The 17,488-nt window shown below is 35.5% G+C and overlaps 1 protein-coding gene across 3 annotated transcripts in view; it reads left to right on the forward strand.

The window, feature by feature from the left end:
* Positions 1-17,488, forward strand: part of BORCS5 (BLOC-1 related complex subunit 5) — an 85,534-nt gene that overhangs the window by 14,843 nt on the left and 53,203 nt on the right. Inside the window, exons 2-3 of one of the 3 annotated variants that reach the window (XM_057491674.1) lie at positions 12,995-13,043; positions 13,753-13,840. The exons of the other annotated variants lie outside the window; for them this stretch is intronic. Of the exons in view, the coding sequence (XP_057347657.1) occupies positions 13,026-13,043; positions 13,753-13,840 (106 nt within the window). The 5' untranslated portion in view covers positions 12,995-13,025. The remainder of the gene's footprint in view (positions 1-12,994; positions 13,044-13,752; positions 13,841-17,488) is intronic. 3 annotated transcript variants of the gene reach the window in all.

Here is a 17,488-nt window from a genome sequence, read left to right on the forward strand (position 1 = left end):
TTAAAAATGACTCACATTTAGTGCCTGTACGTTAGATTTTGAACTCATTGAGAATTCATTATTTGCAGAAGAATCTGATAAAAGTTACTGGTTTTTGGAATGGTTAAATTTTTTTTCCACTAAAATTCAGTTTCACAGAAAATTAGTGAAATGCAATTTGATATTTTAAGAAGTTTGGATAGATAATTCTTTGTTTCACATAAGCTGATGAAAATCATTAGCAAAAATTTCTAAACATGTGACATGTAAAAGGGCCAGTAAGCAAATATGTGTAAATAAAAATGCAGTTTTGAGCTGCCAGATTTTTGGAGCAGGCGTTATCACAACTGGGAGGCGCTTTGTTCTTCATTCAGTCTTAACTGAGGACTTTTCTCTAACTTATAGTTAAAACATTAGTATCTCTATTTAAGTAAATCCTTTGTTCTATCAAGATTAATATTGATCAGCCACAAGAGAGGGAAAAAAATATATCCCACTAAGAGGAGCTAACAATTATATAGGCCAAAGAGACATTAAAACATTCTTTAATACTAATAAATATCATAAGTCGTTTTTTACCATTTTTTCCCTGGAAGTTGACCTCCCTTTAAGGTAGTTTAATTTATAGCAGTGCTATTTTTAACAACACTTTTTGCCACGAGATGTCACTAGACTAAAACAGTTTAGTTTATCAGCTGGTTGAAACTGCTGCAACCTGTGGCTATAACTGCAAAGGCCTTTGGTTAATTAAGTTTGCTCCGTAACATCTGGATTTCTCATAAAACCACGTCACAGCTTGCTTCAAGCACTAGCTAGTTGGAAAATAGACATGTTCTGTGACACATTAGTAATCTATAATTAGTTGTATCAGCATTTATCAGACAGAAAAGGAAAAAATTTATTGCCACAGGAAACTTGTAGGGACCTTAATTTTTTGGAGAGAAAAATTTATTTTCAGTCTATCAATGTACTCAAAGAAATATTATACCAAATATTTCTCAAGAGTTGGGATTGTGTTTTAATCATCTGGTTTCTTGGGGCCTAGCACAAAACTTGGCCCTTGGTAGGTATTTGGCAAATGATACTAAGCATTGGGGGTATACCAGACATCATAAGGGAAAAAAAGGGCCACGAGCCCTCCTCGCAAAAAGTCTCCTTTGGGAGACAAGAATCTATAAAAACATTGCCTCAATTCAGGATAGTGTGTATGTACCAAATGACTGCATTCATTAAACTCTGTGGGATTTCAGGAGATCAGTAGCTCTTAGAGGCTAGGGGCAATTATTAGAGGTGTCCTCAAGAAAGGGTATTTAGAGTTGAAAAGTACAGTTGAAAAATTAATGAGCCAAGGTTTATGGATAGGAAAATGTGGGCAGTAATGATCAGAAAATACGAATTCCAGGGCCCTGAATTTTTTTTAATTTTAATTTTATTTTGGTATCATTAATACAAAATCACATGAGCAACATTGTGGTTACTAGATTCCCCCCATTATCAAGTCCCCACCACATATCCCATTACAGTCACTGTCCAGCAATGTATTAAGATGGTATAGAGTCACTACTTGTCCTCTCTGCTATACTGTCTTCCCTATGCCCCCACCCCCACGTTAAGTGTGCTAATCGTAATGCCCCTTATTCCCCTTCTCCCTCCCTTACCACCCACCCTCCCCAGTCCCTTTCCCTTTGGTAACTGTTAGTCCATTCTTGGGTTCTGTGATTCTGCTGCTGTTTTGTTCCTTCAGTTTTTGCTTTGTTCTTATGCTCCACAGATGAGTGAAGTCATTTGGTACTTGTCTTTCTCTGCCTGGCTTATTTCACTGAGCATAATACCCTCTAGCTCCATCCATGTTGTTGCAAATAGTAGGATTTGTTTTTTTCCTATGGCTGAATAATATTCCATTGTGTATATGTACCACATCTTTATCCATTCATCTGCTGATGGACACTTATATTGCTTCCATATCTTGGCTATCGTAAATAGTGCTGCGATAAACATAGGGGTGCATATGTCTTTTTTCAAACTGGACTGCTGCATTCTTAGGGTAAATTCCTAGGAGTGGAATTCCTGGGTCAAATGGTATTTCTATTTTAGTGTTTTGAGGAACCTCCATACTGCTTTCCACAATGGTTGAACTAGTTTACATTCCTACTAGCAGTGTAGGAGGGTTTCCAGGGCCCTGAATTTAAGGCTTATACTTGGACTTAATATTTTTTAAGGGGCAGAGGACATTAAAGGATACTGGGGTGGGTGAATAATAATACTTTTGGTAATGTTTTGTACTTTATGAACACTAGCACTTGAAGGATGATTTAAAGGTGATTACTCTGATTTTAAAATGCTTATACTCTAAACTCTATTAGAAATACTTCTATTTAAAGGAGATAATACAGAGGACTTAGCATAGTGCCCTGGCTCTTAGCAAACCCTCAAAAAATGATTCTCATTGATAAATCATTTCTTTCTCTAGAAAAAACAATTATTAGGGAAATTCTACAAAATAAGTGACCACTGTTCTTCATAAAAGTAAAGTCATGAAAGACAAGGGAAGACTAAAGAATTGACATAGTTTGGAGGAAAATGAAGAGACATGCAATGTGGGGTCCTGAACTGAATCCTAGAATAGAAAAGGACTTGAGTGGAATAATTAGTGATTTGAATAAGGTAGGTTAGTTGGTTGTGTTATGTCAATGTTAATTTCCTGGTTTTGATAATTACACTGTGGTTGTGTACTATGTTAATATTATGGGAAGCTGGTGAAGGGCACATAGGAACCCTATACTTTATTCAACTTAAAGTTAAATCATTTTAAAAATAAAAAATTTAGAATATAATATTGCCTTAGAAAAGATTGCAAACCTGTATTTGGACCAAGTTTTGGTCTTGAGACCTCTACTGAGAGGTCAGATATTACAATAAAGGTTTTAGAATATCCTACCTTGTAGAATTTTTAGGATAGAAATCTACTAGGATTGCTTTAGGAAAGAGTTCCCTTGAAGACAGAGAAGTAGAACTTCTGAGGACCCTGGAGTCCATTTAATACCTCTTTACACACTGTAGCCAATAGATAAATTTCCCGAATGTCCTGGCCTTTAAGGCCACTTGAGCTTTCGTTCTTCAGACTGCTATGTAATTATCTCACCCCCTTTTTCAGGATGTTTACAGTAATTTAATGAGGCTTCCCAGGGCTTTACCATCAACCCATACCCTGTATTTCAATAAAAAATACTTTGTTAACAGAATTCTGCCTACAGGCCTTCCTTATATATTTCATTATCTTTACTGAGATTACCATATGGGCCCAGAACAACAGTGAAGGAACATCTCATGTTTGTAGGGGTGTTGGGTATAATTAGCTTCCAAAAGGAGTCCATGAATTTTAGAATACTTAGAACCTTAGAAATGTTTTAAATCCTCAAAAAAGCATACTTTAGAGAATATATACTCCTGTACTTGAAATGTTTAGAATGAAAGGGAAGTCGGCATGCATATATATGGGCACAGACCTTTTTGACCTATCATAAACAAGGGGTTAGTTTCTAGTTTTTGTTTTGTTTTTTTTATGATGCTTTTGGTATGAGGGTAATACTGGATTCATAAAATCAGTTGGGAAATATTTTCTCCTTCTTCTTCTAAAAGAATTTGTATTCACATTGATAAATTTTCTCCTTCTTCTTCTGGAAGAACTGGTAGGTATTGTAGGTATAATTTATAGTGAAACCACTGGGCCTGAGATTTTCTTTACTTGGTATAGGTCTATTCAGATTTTCTGTTTCTTCTTAAGTCAGTTTTGGTAATTTTTGTCCTGCTGGGAATTTGTTTATTTCATTGAGGTTTTCTAAGTTGCTGACAACGTTTTTCATAATATTCCCTTTTAATCCTCTAAATTTCTGTAAAGTCAATAGTGAAGTCTCTCTTCCATTCCTGATTTTGATAATTTAAGTCTTCTTTTTTCTTGGTTAGTCAGACTACAGATTTGTCAGTTTTGTTGATTTATTCAGTGAACCAGCTTCCAGTGTCGCTGATTTTTTTCTATCTTTCTTTATTTTCTATTTCATTGATTTCTACTCTCTATATAATTTTCCTTTCTTCTGCTTGGTTTGGGTTTAATTTATACTTCTCTTTCTAGTTTCTTGAGATATAAGTTTAGTTTATTGATTTGACATCTTTCTTTTTTCTAAAAGCTGTATAGTTTCCTCTAAGCACTAGTTTACCTGTATCACATATATTTTGCTATGTTTTCATTTTCATTGAGTTCAAAACTTTCTAGTTTACATTTTGATTTCTTCTTTGACCAGTGGGTCATTTAGAAATATGTTGTTTAAGTTCAAAATATTTTTGGATTTTCCAGATTTCTTGCCGTTGATTTGTTATTTGATTCCATTGTGGTCAGAGAATATACTTTGTATGACTTAAATCCTATTTATTGACACTTGCTCTGTGGCTTAGTATGTGGTCTATCCTGGAAAATGTTCCATGTGCACTTTTAAAAAAATTAATAGATTTTATTTTCTAGAGCAAATTTAGTTTTATAGAAAAATCAAGTGGAAAGTACAAGAGTTTCCGTATACTCTCTTATCACTCCGAGTCCAGCTTTCTTTATTATTAACATTTCTGTATTAGAGTGGTACATTTATTACAATTGATGAGCTAAATTTGATATATTATTATTAATAGTTTACATTAGGGTTCCCTTTTTGTGTCATATATTCTATAGGTTTTGACAAATGTATGATATGCATCACCATTATATCTGTATCTTACAGAATAGCTTCATTGCCCTAAAAATCCCCATGCTCCACCTCTTCGTCATTACCTTCCTACTCCTGAACCCTTGGCAACCACTGATCTTTTTATTGTGTCCTCAGTTTTTCTTTTACAAAATGTCATGTAGTTGGAGTCACATAGCATGTGACCTTTTTAGTTTGGCTTCTTTCATTTAGCAATATTACATTTAAGGTTTCTACAAATCTTTTTGTGACTTGATAGCTTATTTCTTTTTATTGCTGAACAATAGATATTCCATTGCCTGGAAGTACTACAGTTGTTTTTCCATTCACCTATTGAAGGAAATCTTGTTTGTTTCCAAGTTTTGACAATTATAATAAAGCTGCTACAAACATTTATATGCAGATTTTTGTGTGAATATTAAGTTTTTAATTCATTTGAGTAAATACCAAGGAGTGTGATTGCTAATTATATGGCAAGAATATATTTAGTTTTATAAGAAATTTCTGACTGTCTTCCAAAGAGGCAAAATGTACCCTTTTGCATTCTCAGTGGCAATGAATGAGAGTTCCTGTTGCTCCATGTCCTTATCAGCATTTAGTAGTGTCATTGTTTTAGGTGTTAGCCCCTCTACATTTGTAGTGAGATCTTACTCTTTTAATTTGGAATTCCCTAATGACATAAAGTGTTGAACATCTTTTCATATGGTTATTTGCTATTTGTGTATCATCATTGGTGAGGTGTCTGTTCATATCTTTTGTCCATTTTTCAGGGTTTTTAAAAAATTGTTTTAAGAGTTCTTTTTAAATTTTTGGATACTAGACTATTAGGTACGTGTTTTGCAGATATTCTGTTGCTTGTGTTTTCTTTCTCTTACCAGTGTCCTTTGCAGAATTTTTTCATTTTAATAAAGTCTAACTTATTTTATGAAGTCCCAATTTTCTCTTTCATGGATCATGCTTTTGATAGTATATCTAAAAAGTCTTCACCAAAGTCAGGCCACCTAGAATTTCTTTTGTTTGTCTAGGAGTTTTATAGTTTTGTTTTTTACATTTAGGTCTTTGATCTATTTTGAGTTAATTTTTGTGAAAGATGTAAACCATGCATACTTCTAAAGAGTGCATACTACTCTGCAGTCATGGGCTGCAGTGTTCTGTATATGTCAGTTATGTCAAACTGATAGATATTATTCAAGTCTTCTGTATCCTTACTGATTTTCTGTTTACTTTTATCAGTTACTAAGGGTGAGGTACTGAATTAGAATAGACAACTCAGCTGTTACTGCTGGATTGTCTATTGTTCCTTTCAATTCTGTCAGTTTTCCTTCATTTGTTTTAAGGCTATATTGTTAGGTGTTTATACATTAATAATTATTATATCTTCCTAATGTCACTCTTTGTCATTATGAAATGTCTCTTGTCTCTAATAATATTGTCTTAAAGTCTATTTTATTCGATATTAATATACCATTCTCTCTTATAGTTCTCTGTATAGTATATGCCTTTTCTCATCCTTTTACTTTCAACCTATTTGTGTCTGACTCTAAGGTGTGTCTCTTATAGAAAGCATGTGGTTGGATCTGCTCTTTTATCCAGTCTGACACTCTCTGCCTTTTAGACTTGCAGTGCCTTTTTCTCTCTTTTCCATATATTCTGTTCTTGTTTATTTTGTTCCTCTGTTTCCTCCATGATTGCCTTCTTTTGTATTGAATAAATATTTTTAGTGTACTATTTGAACTTTTCTGTTGATTTTTAAAAAAAATATATGTTTTTTGTAGTTGTTAGTGGTTGCTCTAGGGATTACAATCTGCATATTAATTTGCCAGAATCTACCTCAAATTAATACTAAATTCTGGTAAAACATGTAAGCTTTACTGCAATATACTCCATTCTTTCTCCCTCCTTTGTGCTATTGTCATATATAATATCTATATGATATAGTATGTTAAAAGCATAAATATGTTTACTGTGAGTATGTTGAAATATATTTATATATATAGTAAACCCCAAATGCAATGTCATAGTTATTGCTATAAAAATGCTTTCATCTTTCAAGGAAGTTAAAAGAAGAAATGAGTAAAAACACATTTACAGAATTTTTTATATTAACCCACATAATTACTATTTTTGGTGTTCCTTATTTCTTCTTGTGGCTTTAAGTCTTCAACTACCATCACTTTCTTTCAGCCTGAAAAGACTTCCTTGACTCTTTCTTGTACTCTAGGTCTACTAGCAATGAATTTTCTGGTTTTGTTTACCTGGGAATGTCTTAAGTATATCATCATTTTTGAAGGATAAATTTGGTGCATATGAAGTTCTTGATTGACAGCATTTTTTTTTTTTTTTGCCCAGTATTTTGTGTTTGTCTTTCAACTCTCTTCTAGCCTCCACTGTTTTTGATTAGTCATTTTTCTCTTGCTGTTTTTAAGATTTTTTTTCTTTGACTCTGGCTTAGACTAGTTTTTATACATATAGGTGTTGATCTCTTAATTTTTGCTGCTGGTAGTTCATTGAGCTTTTGAATGTGTGGATTAATATTTTTCACCAGATGTGGTAAGCTTCTCTTTTCTTTCCCAGAATTCCCATTGTGTGTATGCTGGTATGCTTGATGCTGTTGTCCAGGTCTCTGAAACTGTTCATTTTTCTTCCATCTTTTTTCTCTGTCATTAAGATAGGGTAATTTCTGCTTTCAGGGTCATTCATTCTTTTTCCTGCCATCTGAAAACTGCTGTTGAAGTGCTCTAGAGAATTTTTCATTTCAGTTACTGCACTCTTCAACTCCAGGATTTTAATCTCCTTAGGGGGAATCTCTCATTGTTGCCATCATTATCTTTCTTTGTCTATTATTTCCTTTAATTCTGTAAATTTATATATAATAACTACTTTGAAATTTCTGTCTGCTACATCCACTATCTGGGATACTCAGAGACAGTTTCTATTGGCCGTTTTTTTTCTTGAGTATGAGTCACAGTTCCCTGTTTCTTTGTATGTCTTGTAACTTTTTGTTGAAACCTGGACATTTTAGATAATATAGTAGTTCTGGATTCTGATATCCCTAAGAGTTTTGTTCTTTTGTTTTTTCAAATTGAGTAATATTTGACAGTTAAAAATTGTATATATTTAAGGTATACAGTTTGATTTGATACACATTGTGAAATAATCACTATAATCAAGCGAATTAACATATTCTGTCATTACTCTTTTATTTGTTGTTTCTTTGCTTAGTAAATGCTTGCTAAATCTGTGAAATCTCTCTTCCCTGTGATTTGTAACCATTGATGTCTCTACTCATTTTTGAAATTTGTTTATTTTTAAGTCTGCTTTCCCAGAGTTTTTCCTTTTAACTACATGGCTTATGAGATAGCCAGTGATTGAACAGAGATTATCCTTAACCACCTTAACCCAGTATGGCTTCTACCTTCTGTCGGTGGATTTATGTGTGGGTAAGTAGTGCATTCAAAGTTCAGTCTGTTTTCAAGTCTTTCCCATGTTTTACATTCTACTGGGCCCTGTCACCTCTCCTCTTGGCATGCACAGCCTCATTGTCAGCCAGGAGTGTGTAACTGGTTGGACCCTCTTAGTCTTTGCTGTAAATGTATACAACCTCAGCCAGGAATAAACTTGCCCCTGTCATGACCACAAGCTTGTGCTAGTAGAGCTTTTGGCCCTCCCCACTTGCCCATCTCTGAGATAGTCAACTCCCCTGGCACCACCATTGTGCGTGGGTGTTACGCACTGCTCTAAATCTAGTGAGCCTCTTCCTACTGCAGCAGAAAAGTTGCTTACTCTCTTAACCTGCTCCACTCTGATACAACATCTGCTTCAACCAGGGTAGGAGGATAAGAGCGGCCCCAGGTCAGAATGCCAAGATTTCCACTTGTCTTATCCTAATTCATCTGGTTTTTTTTATATAAATGCTTCTCAGATTATTGTGTCTTTTTTTTTTCTTAAGCCTCAAAAAAATTTTAATGAATTTTGTCCAGCTTTATAGTTGCTTTTTTTTGGTATCATTAATATACAATTACATGAGCAACATTGTGGTTACTAGATTCCCCCCATTGTCAAATCCCCACCACATACTCCATTACAGTCACCATCCATCAGCGTAGTAAGATGCTATAGAATCACTACTTGTCTTCTCTGTGCTATACTGCCTTCCCTGTGCACCCCCCCGACACATTATGTGTGCTAATCATAATGCCCCTTATTCCCCTTATCCCTTCCCTTCCCACCCATCCTCCACAGTCCCTTTCCCTTTGGTAACTCTTAGTCCATTCTTGGGTTCTGTGAGTCTGCTGCTGTTTTGTTTCTTCAGTTTTTCTTTGTTAATTACTTCATTTGGCTATAACAAGAAATCACACCTGTCCCATCCATTTGTTTTTAAGTTAGCTATGTGTTTCTATTAATGTGGGTTTCTTGTAGCCAGCATATAGTTGAATCTTGCTTTTTTATGTTGAAAATTCCTGTCTTTTAAGCAGTATCTTTACGCCTCTTATATTCAATGTACTTTCAATGTGGATGGATTAAATTCTTCCATCTTGATGTTTTCTGTTTGTTCCATCTCTTCTTTATTCCCTTTTCCCTCTTTCTCTGTCTATGTTAGCATTAATTGCATCTTGATAATCCAGTTTTTATGTACACTATTGGCTTATTATTTAAATTTTAAAAATTTGTTTTGTGGTTGCCCTGGGGTTTATAATACACATCTTTAATTAATCACCACTTCACATATAGTATAGTGTTTTTATCACAGGAAGATTTTTAAACTCCAATTTCCTTGTCATATTTTGTGCTATTGTTATTATACTATTTTTTTTTTACATATGCTATAAACCTACAATACATTGCTATTTTTGTTTTAGACTAGGGGCAGCAAACTTTCTGTAAAGGTCCTAATAGTAAGTATTTTAGGCATTGTAGGCCATCTGGTCTTTGTCTCAACTACTCAAATCTTGTTGTAGTATGAAAGCAGCCATAGACAATACATAAAAGAATGGGTGTTACTGTGTTCCCGTATAACTTTACTTACAAAAACAGGAAGTGGGTGAGATTTGGCCCTTGAGCTATACTTTGGTGACCCCTGCCTTAGACAATCAATTATTTAGAGCTAAGAATAAGAAAAGTGGTATTTCATATTTATCTCTATTTCAACCATTTCTGAAGATCTGCATTTCTTTATATAGATCCAAGTTCTATTTGATATTTCTTTTTGCCTGAAGAACTCTCTCTAACATTTCTTGTAGCATGTATCTTTTGATAGTGTGTTCTTTCAGCCTTTGTTGGTCTGAAAAATACTTTATTTTGCCTTAATTTTTAAAAGATAATTCTTATCTTTGTTCTGTATGTAATGTATCTCTTTTCTTAGGCTGCCTTTTCTCTTTTTTAAAGTTAAGATGTAATTTGCAGTAAAACTTAGCATTTTAGTGTAGAGTTCTGAGAGTTCATGTACCGGTACGATTGTGCTATCATCCTAACAATCAAGATATAAAAGTTCCATCATTCCCAAAATTCCTCCTATTTCCCTTTGTAGTCATTTTCACCCACCTCAACCTGACTGTCATTGATCTGTTTTCTGTCCCTATAGTTTTGCCTTTCCTAGAATGTTATTTAAATGGAATTATATAGTATGTAGCCTCTTGAGTTGGAGTTCTTCCACTTAGCAAAATACATCTGAGATTCGTCTGGTGTGGTGGTATCAGTAGTTTGTTGCTTCTTATTGCTGATCAGTATTCCATCTTATGACTCTATCATAGTTTTTCTCTCAAGCCACCATAAAAGCAGTTCTGTGACTATAACAATGTATGGCAGGATTGTATTCTGAAAGGCTTAATAAAATTTACAGTAAAACCAGCAGTGTCTGAACATGTAAGTTTCATAGTATCCTGTTCAACACTGGGCATAACTTTTTTTTTCTTCAAAATGGAATTATCTTTTATTCTGATCTCAAAAATAGTACGTGCTCATTCAAAAACTGTAGAACAGTCTCTTCTAGGCTGACAGTTTCGGTCCCTTGTATAATATAATTTTGTGTCTCCCAGGTCTCTGATCTAAAACTTAAATGTACTCCATTTTGGCCCTTTTAGAGTGTGGCACATAGCACTGAACAAAATATTCCAGGTATGAAAAGGATCTTCTGCCTTTCTCTGCATACTGTGTTTCTTTTAATACAGCCCAAGTCTGAAGTAGCTTTTGGCAGCCCTATGCAGTTGAAATGGAATCATATTGAAATTTGAATTTGAATTGAATTCATAGTGAATCATCTAAAATCTTTAAGTCTTTTTTACATGTGCTGATTGTTAAGCCACACCTTCCTCATTCAGTATTTCTCCACATAGTTTTTTGAACCTTCATGTAAGACTTTACAGTCTTCTGTAGTTCAGTGTCAGATATAGCCTGGGATTCTAACTTGTTGAGCCTTTTTTTGACCTCCATGATTAACATACTATGAGTGACCTCATTCAAGTAATAAAAAAATGTTTAATAGGAACAGAATCCAGATTGAGAACCAGAGCTCATGCCGTATCCCAGTCACCAGACCACAGAACCCTTGCTGTCTGCTAAGAACATTTAAAAATTTTAATTTCTATTTAGTATTTTTTTGGGTAAGGTGATTGCCATCTTATGTATAATTGTGAGCTAATGTTCAATATTGTAAAATTTATTGAGACTCTTTTTGGTACCTTTTTAATAGCACCATGTTTTATTACATATATCATTAATGCTGTATTTATTATGATATCCTGTGTATTACCACTATGTATAGTTATCAGTACTACAGTACTTATTTAAAATGCTGAACATTTTTTCTGAGGCTTTAAACCACATTGTAGACCATACTTCCCAAACATACATACAGTAGCAATGACCCTTTACAGAGGTATGTCTGTATAAATACAGATATTTACAGAGGTAAATATCACACTACAGAAGGGAGATTCAAAATTCTTATTTTAAGACCTGCTCCAAACCTAAATGGGATAGCAGTGTCATGGCTGCTGCTTATTTAGACTACATGAAATCAACAAAGAGGAACTGCTAGCTGGGTAGTTAACGTCCAAAACCAGAATAAATATATCTGTAAATAAAGAAGATAAAATAAATTTCATCATAGCATCTACTGTTTTCTTTGGATGTGGTGATTTAGCAGTAGTAGATAAGTAAATTAGTAAAACCACTGTATCATGCAATGTTCCATAGTAATACAATATGAAAATATAGGACAAGGCATGAATAACTACGGAGAGGAAACAAGACTCATAAGGGGCACGTAAACAAAAGGTAAGACTTATTTGGAAGTCTGGTTCAAGGACCAGAAGAAGGCTAACATTAATGTGGTGGCCAAATAGGCTTTATCTTTCTGCTGTTCTTTCCATTTCCTGCCAATATACTGGAAGAGACTGAAACAATATCCAGGCAGCTCCACACATTAAAAGCGGTACATGGAAATGAAAAAAAAAAAAGTTCCCAGATATGAACATAACTCCCTTTGGTTAGACAACTAAGCCATTCTTTAGCAAGTTGAAGCTAAGCCTCCTCCAACTTGCAGTAAATTTTGGCAAGTTGTGTGGCTTCTTTGTTTTGGCTGTAGTTTATCCCTCCTTTTGCTTTGATAATGCTCATTGATTCTTACTCCTTCAAAGATAAGGACAAGACACAGGTCATTGAGGCAAATGCTGTAGATTCAAATAAAAAGTGTGCAGAAAGACATTAACTGTCCCTAGCCAGAGTCTTTTTCCTAGACCTATACAAATAAATACATCTGTAATAACATTTGTAATTCTTTCTAATTAATTTTACACACTTCTACCAGAATCTTTGTTAAGCCAGTTCAAGTTAGGTGATTTCTGCTCAGAATGTTTGGTTTTTCCATATTGCTTCCCAGATTCAGGTCTGAGTGCCTCAGTTTGACATAAAGATCTCGAAAGTCTCTGTATCCTCATCTCCCAGTGCTTGCATGTTTTCAGCTCCAGGCCAAATTGAACTGCTTCCTTTACTTTACCACCTCCAAGCCTTTGCTTATGCTGTTCTATGTGAAAGCTGTCTTCTTCATTGCAACCTGCTGAAAGCTTACCATCTTTTAAGATTTTGATTTTTTATTTGTTCAACAAATATTTGAGTGGCTACCATGAGTTCTAGGCATTGATCTAGTAGGTGAGCTTCTGGGTGAGCCTTTAGCAAAATATAAAATCTTTACGCTCAAGGAATTTGCTTTCTAATAAATAGTTCACCCCACTAGAATATAAGTCTATTTCAAACTATTTCCTTTATCATCTTTTTACTTTGTCTAGATTGATATGATACATCTTTATCCAAGTCATTATGATGAAAAAGAAAAAGGTAAGATATTTGAGGGGATCACCGTGGCTAGGCAGAGAACATTCCAAAATGTTCTAATTTTAAAAATATGTGTCCTAAATATAGAAAGAAGCAGTAAAACCAAAGACAGGTATGAAACAGTGATATGGACTTGAATAAATAGTGTCAGAATGTATAACAGGATAAACAGAGGCTTCTGAGGTGAGGGACATGAAGGATAATTAGAAATACAGGAAGTTATGTTCAGAGCAAAAGCAGTAATAAGTAGACATAATCAGCTTCTCATGCCAACTGAGGTCATGCTAATGTATGACAGAGCAGAACTATGTAACACCTCTTTTGCTTCCATATTTCCCATCAAGAAGAAAGCATTAACTGGACAATGATAGAACAAAGGAGTAGCTAAAATCCTAGAGAGAAGATACTGTAAGTGCAGTTAGCTGATCAGAGTGCACTGTGTTCTGGTGCTTGTCTCCTTACCCCTATTCTATCCCTCCACGCCCTCCCCAGTCCAGGGAACTGAAAGAACATGTAGGTGAAATTACTGAACCATTATCTTTAATGAGTTGTGGAGAACCGAAGAGGTGCCAGAAGCTTAGACATAGAAAAAAGTATTCCATTAAAAAGGGGAGAGATGGGGAGGAGAGGGGACAAGTGAAAGGGGAGATGATTCCAAAATGTGCATCACTGCAACATTCCATTCATTGGTTCCAATTCTTTGTTCCTACAGAGCTTGCTCCCTTTTAAAATGTGTATAGACTATTATTGTGTCTCCAGCAAACTAAATATTTTCAAGATAAGCCCACAGAAAATCTCAGGTAAGGTGCTACAAAAGAAAAAAAGAAAGATGCTACAGAGTTCTGACCTTGACCTCTGTCTTATTAAATATCACATCAGTTGACTTATCTCCTACCAAAGAACCCTGGACAAGTAGCTCCTCATTTAAGATTGTTCATTGACCTTAAAAAAAGACATAGAACATTGCTAATTATCAGGGAAATGCAAATTAAAACCACAATGAGATATCCCCTCACACCAGTTTGGATGGCCAACATAGAAAAGAATAGGAACAACGAATGCTGGCGAGGATGCAGAGAAAGGGGAACCCTCCTACACTGTTGGTGGGAATGTAAACTAGTTTAGCCATTGTGGAAAGCAGTATGGAGGTTCCTCAAAAACTAAAAATAAAAATACTATTTGACCCAGGAATTCTACTCCTAGGAATACCCTAAGAATGCAAGAGCCCAGTTTGAAAAAGACATATGGACCCCTGTTTATTACACCACTATTTACGACAGCCAAGAAATGGAAGCAACCTAAGTGTCGTAGATGAATGGATAAAGAAGATGTGGTACATATACACATAAGAAGAAAACAAATCCTATCATTTGCAACAACATGAATGGAGCTAGAGGGTATTATGCTCAGTGAAATAAGCCAGGTGGAGAAAGACAAGTACCAAATGATTTCACTTATCTGTGAAGCATAAGAACAAAGCAAAAACTGAAGGAACAAAACATCAGCAGACTCACAGAACCCAAGAATGGACTAACAGATAGGCAGAGGATATGAAGAGACAGTTCTCCAAAGAAGAAATTCAGATGGCCAACAGACACATGAAAAGATGCTCCACATCACTAATCATCAGGGAAATGCAAATTAAAACCACAATGAGATATCACCTCACACCAGTAAGGATGGCCAGTATCGAAAAGACTAAGAACAACAGATGCTGGCGAGGATGCGGAGAAAGGGGAACCCTCCTGCACTGCTGGTGAGAATGTAAGCTAGTTCAACCATTGTGGAAAGCAATATGAAGGTTCCTCAAAAAACTAAAAATAGAAATACCATTTGACCCTGGAATCCCACTCCTTGGAATATACCCAAAGAATACAACTTCTCAGATTCAAAAAGACATATGCACCCCTATGTTTATCGCCACACTTTTTACAATAGCCAAGATTTGGAAGCAATCTAAGTGTCCATCAGTAGATGAATGGATAAAGAAGATGTGGTACATATATACAGTGGAATACTATTCAGCCATAAGAAAGAAACAAATCCTACCATTTGCAACAACATGGATGGAGCTGGAGGACATTATGCTCAGCGAAATAAGCCAGGCGGAGAAAGACAAATGCCAAATGATTTCCCTCATTTGTGGAGTATAACAATGACACAAAACTGAAGGAACAAAATGGTAGCAGACTCAGAGACTCCAAGAATGAACCAGTGGTTACCAAAGGGGAGGGGTGGGGGAGAGAGGGAGAAGGGGATTGAGGGGTATTATGTTTAGGACACATGATGTGGGGGATCACGGGAGAACTGTGTATCACAGAGAAGGGACATAGTGGATCTCTGGCAACTTGCTGCACTGATGGACAGTGACTGCATTGGGGTATGGGTGGGGACTTGATAATATGGGTAAATGTAGTAACCACATTGTTTTTTCATGTGAAACCTTCATAAGAGTGTATATCAATCATACCTTAATAAAAAATAAAAAAAAAAAAAAACTATGCCCTTAGTAAAATACTTACCATCTAATATTATGTATGTAAGCTGCTGGAGAAATATTAAATTTGCAAGGAACAACTATCAAAAAAAAAAAAGAATGGACTAACAGTGGCCAAAGGGAAAGGGACCAGGGGTGGGGAGGGTGGGAAGGGAGAGAGAAGGAGAGTAAGAGGCATTACGATTAGCACACATAATGTAGGGGGCTGCACAGGGAAGGCAGTATAGCACAGAGAAGACAAGTAGTGACTCTAGCGTCTTACTACACTGATGGACAGTGACTGTAATGGGGTATGTGGTGGGGACTTGACAGTGGGGGGAATCTAGTAACCACCATGTTGCTCATGTAATTGTATTTTAATGATACCAAAATTAAAAATTAAAAAATTAAAATTAAAAAAAAACCTTAATTAGCCCCTTTGGGCTATGCCTAGTACAGGGAGAGCCTCCCTCTCTGGAAAAAAAAAAGACATAGATGTATATTAATCAAATTTGCTGATGATGAAATGTTAGAAGGAATGTCTAACATGACGGATGACAGATTCAACGTTAAAAATGATATCAACAGACTTCAAAGATGGTCTGAAACCACAATGACATTTACAAGCAATAAATATCAAGTCCTGCATTTAGATTAAAAAACAACCAGCTATGTAAGGACAGGATGTGGGAAAACCGACTCTACAGCAGTTCAGTGGGGGCTTTTATTGATACCAAGGGCAGAAAGTGGAAGCAGTCATCTCAGGCACAGTACTTGGCACTGGCCACTCTGTTTCTGCAAGACTGTTCTGAGTGCATGTTTAAGAAGGTGTCTGTGGACTGAATAGAGTGACCCAAAGGTCATTGTCTGGAAACCTTCTCATGTAAAGAAGTCTTGAAATAGATAGGAGTTTTTATGCTGGAGATGAGGTGATGTAGGCGTACACATCTTTCTCCTAATATTGAGTGGCTGCTGAATAGATACAGGATTAAATCTATTTTTGTGATGTCCATGTGGTCAGAACTGAGGCCAATGGGGAGAAAAGTTGTTGGGAGGTAGAGTTGGTTTGATATAAAGAACTTTCTATAAAATCCCATTAATGGTAATTTTATTGAGCAACAACTCATTGAGCAATAGAGCAGGCAATGAAAGAGCTAAGCACATTTCATGCAGTTAGTTCCTCACAGCAACTTTGTGGAATGGGTACTTTTTGGTCCCATTTTATAGATAAGGAAATTTGTTCAGCAAAATTGATTTTTTCAATGTTCTGTGCTAGATGGTAGGCAAACAGCTATTCTTAATTGAGATCTGAGTGGTCTAAAAGCCTGTGCTCATAACCACTATGCTGTCTGGCAAAGAAGTGAATTTTCCATTACTGTATATGTTTAAGCCAAACTGGAAAGATCCTCTTTCATAGCTCAGACTCAATTCTTAGAATTCACCAAAGTGTAGAGGAGCAATGTGGGATAATGGGAAAAGATCACAGACTTGGGAATTAGTTCAGGGATGGAAAATGTTATGCATTCGCCATATGATCTTGGGAAAGTCGCTCAACTTCTCTGAGCCTCATTTTCCTCAACTATAAAATAAGGATACTAATACCTACCACAGGGGGTTAATGGGAGGATTGATATATGTGAGCAGCATACTTATGTATGTAGTATGTATTTGGTTCATATCAGGGGCTCAACAAATAATTGCTGTAATTGTGCAAAAATTCTTTATAACCTTAACAATTATGATCATTGGACTTAGCCCACCATCATTTTAACTTGTATGTTTTTCTCTGTATTTTTTAACATTAGGGCCAATTTATCTCTAGAACAGTCTTGCTAATACCCCAATTAGAGCAGGATCTTTGGTTGCTAGGCTTGATTTTGTTTACAGTTTTGTACAGATCAGGTGTGTATGTTTATATTTTATAGTTTTTCTGTTCTCTCCCTTACTGATAGCAAGGAGCAGGCACCTCCTA

This window comes from Manis pentadactyla, chromosome 14 (assembly GCF_030020395.1).
Source record: "Manis pentadactyla isolate mManPen7 chromosome 14, mManPen7.hap1, whole genome shotgun sequence".
Classification (NCBI taxonomy): domain Eukaryota; kingdom Metazoa; phylum Chordata; class Mammalia; order Pholidota; family Manidae; genus Manis; species Manis pentadactyla.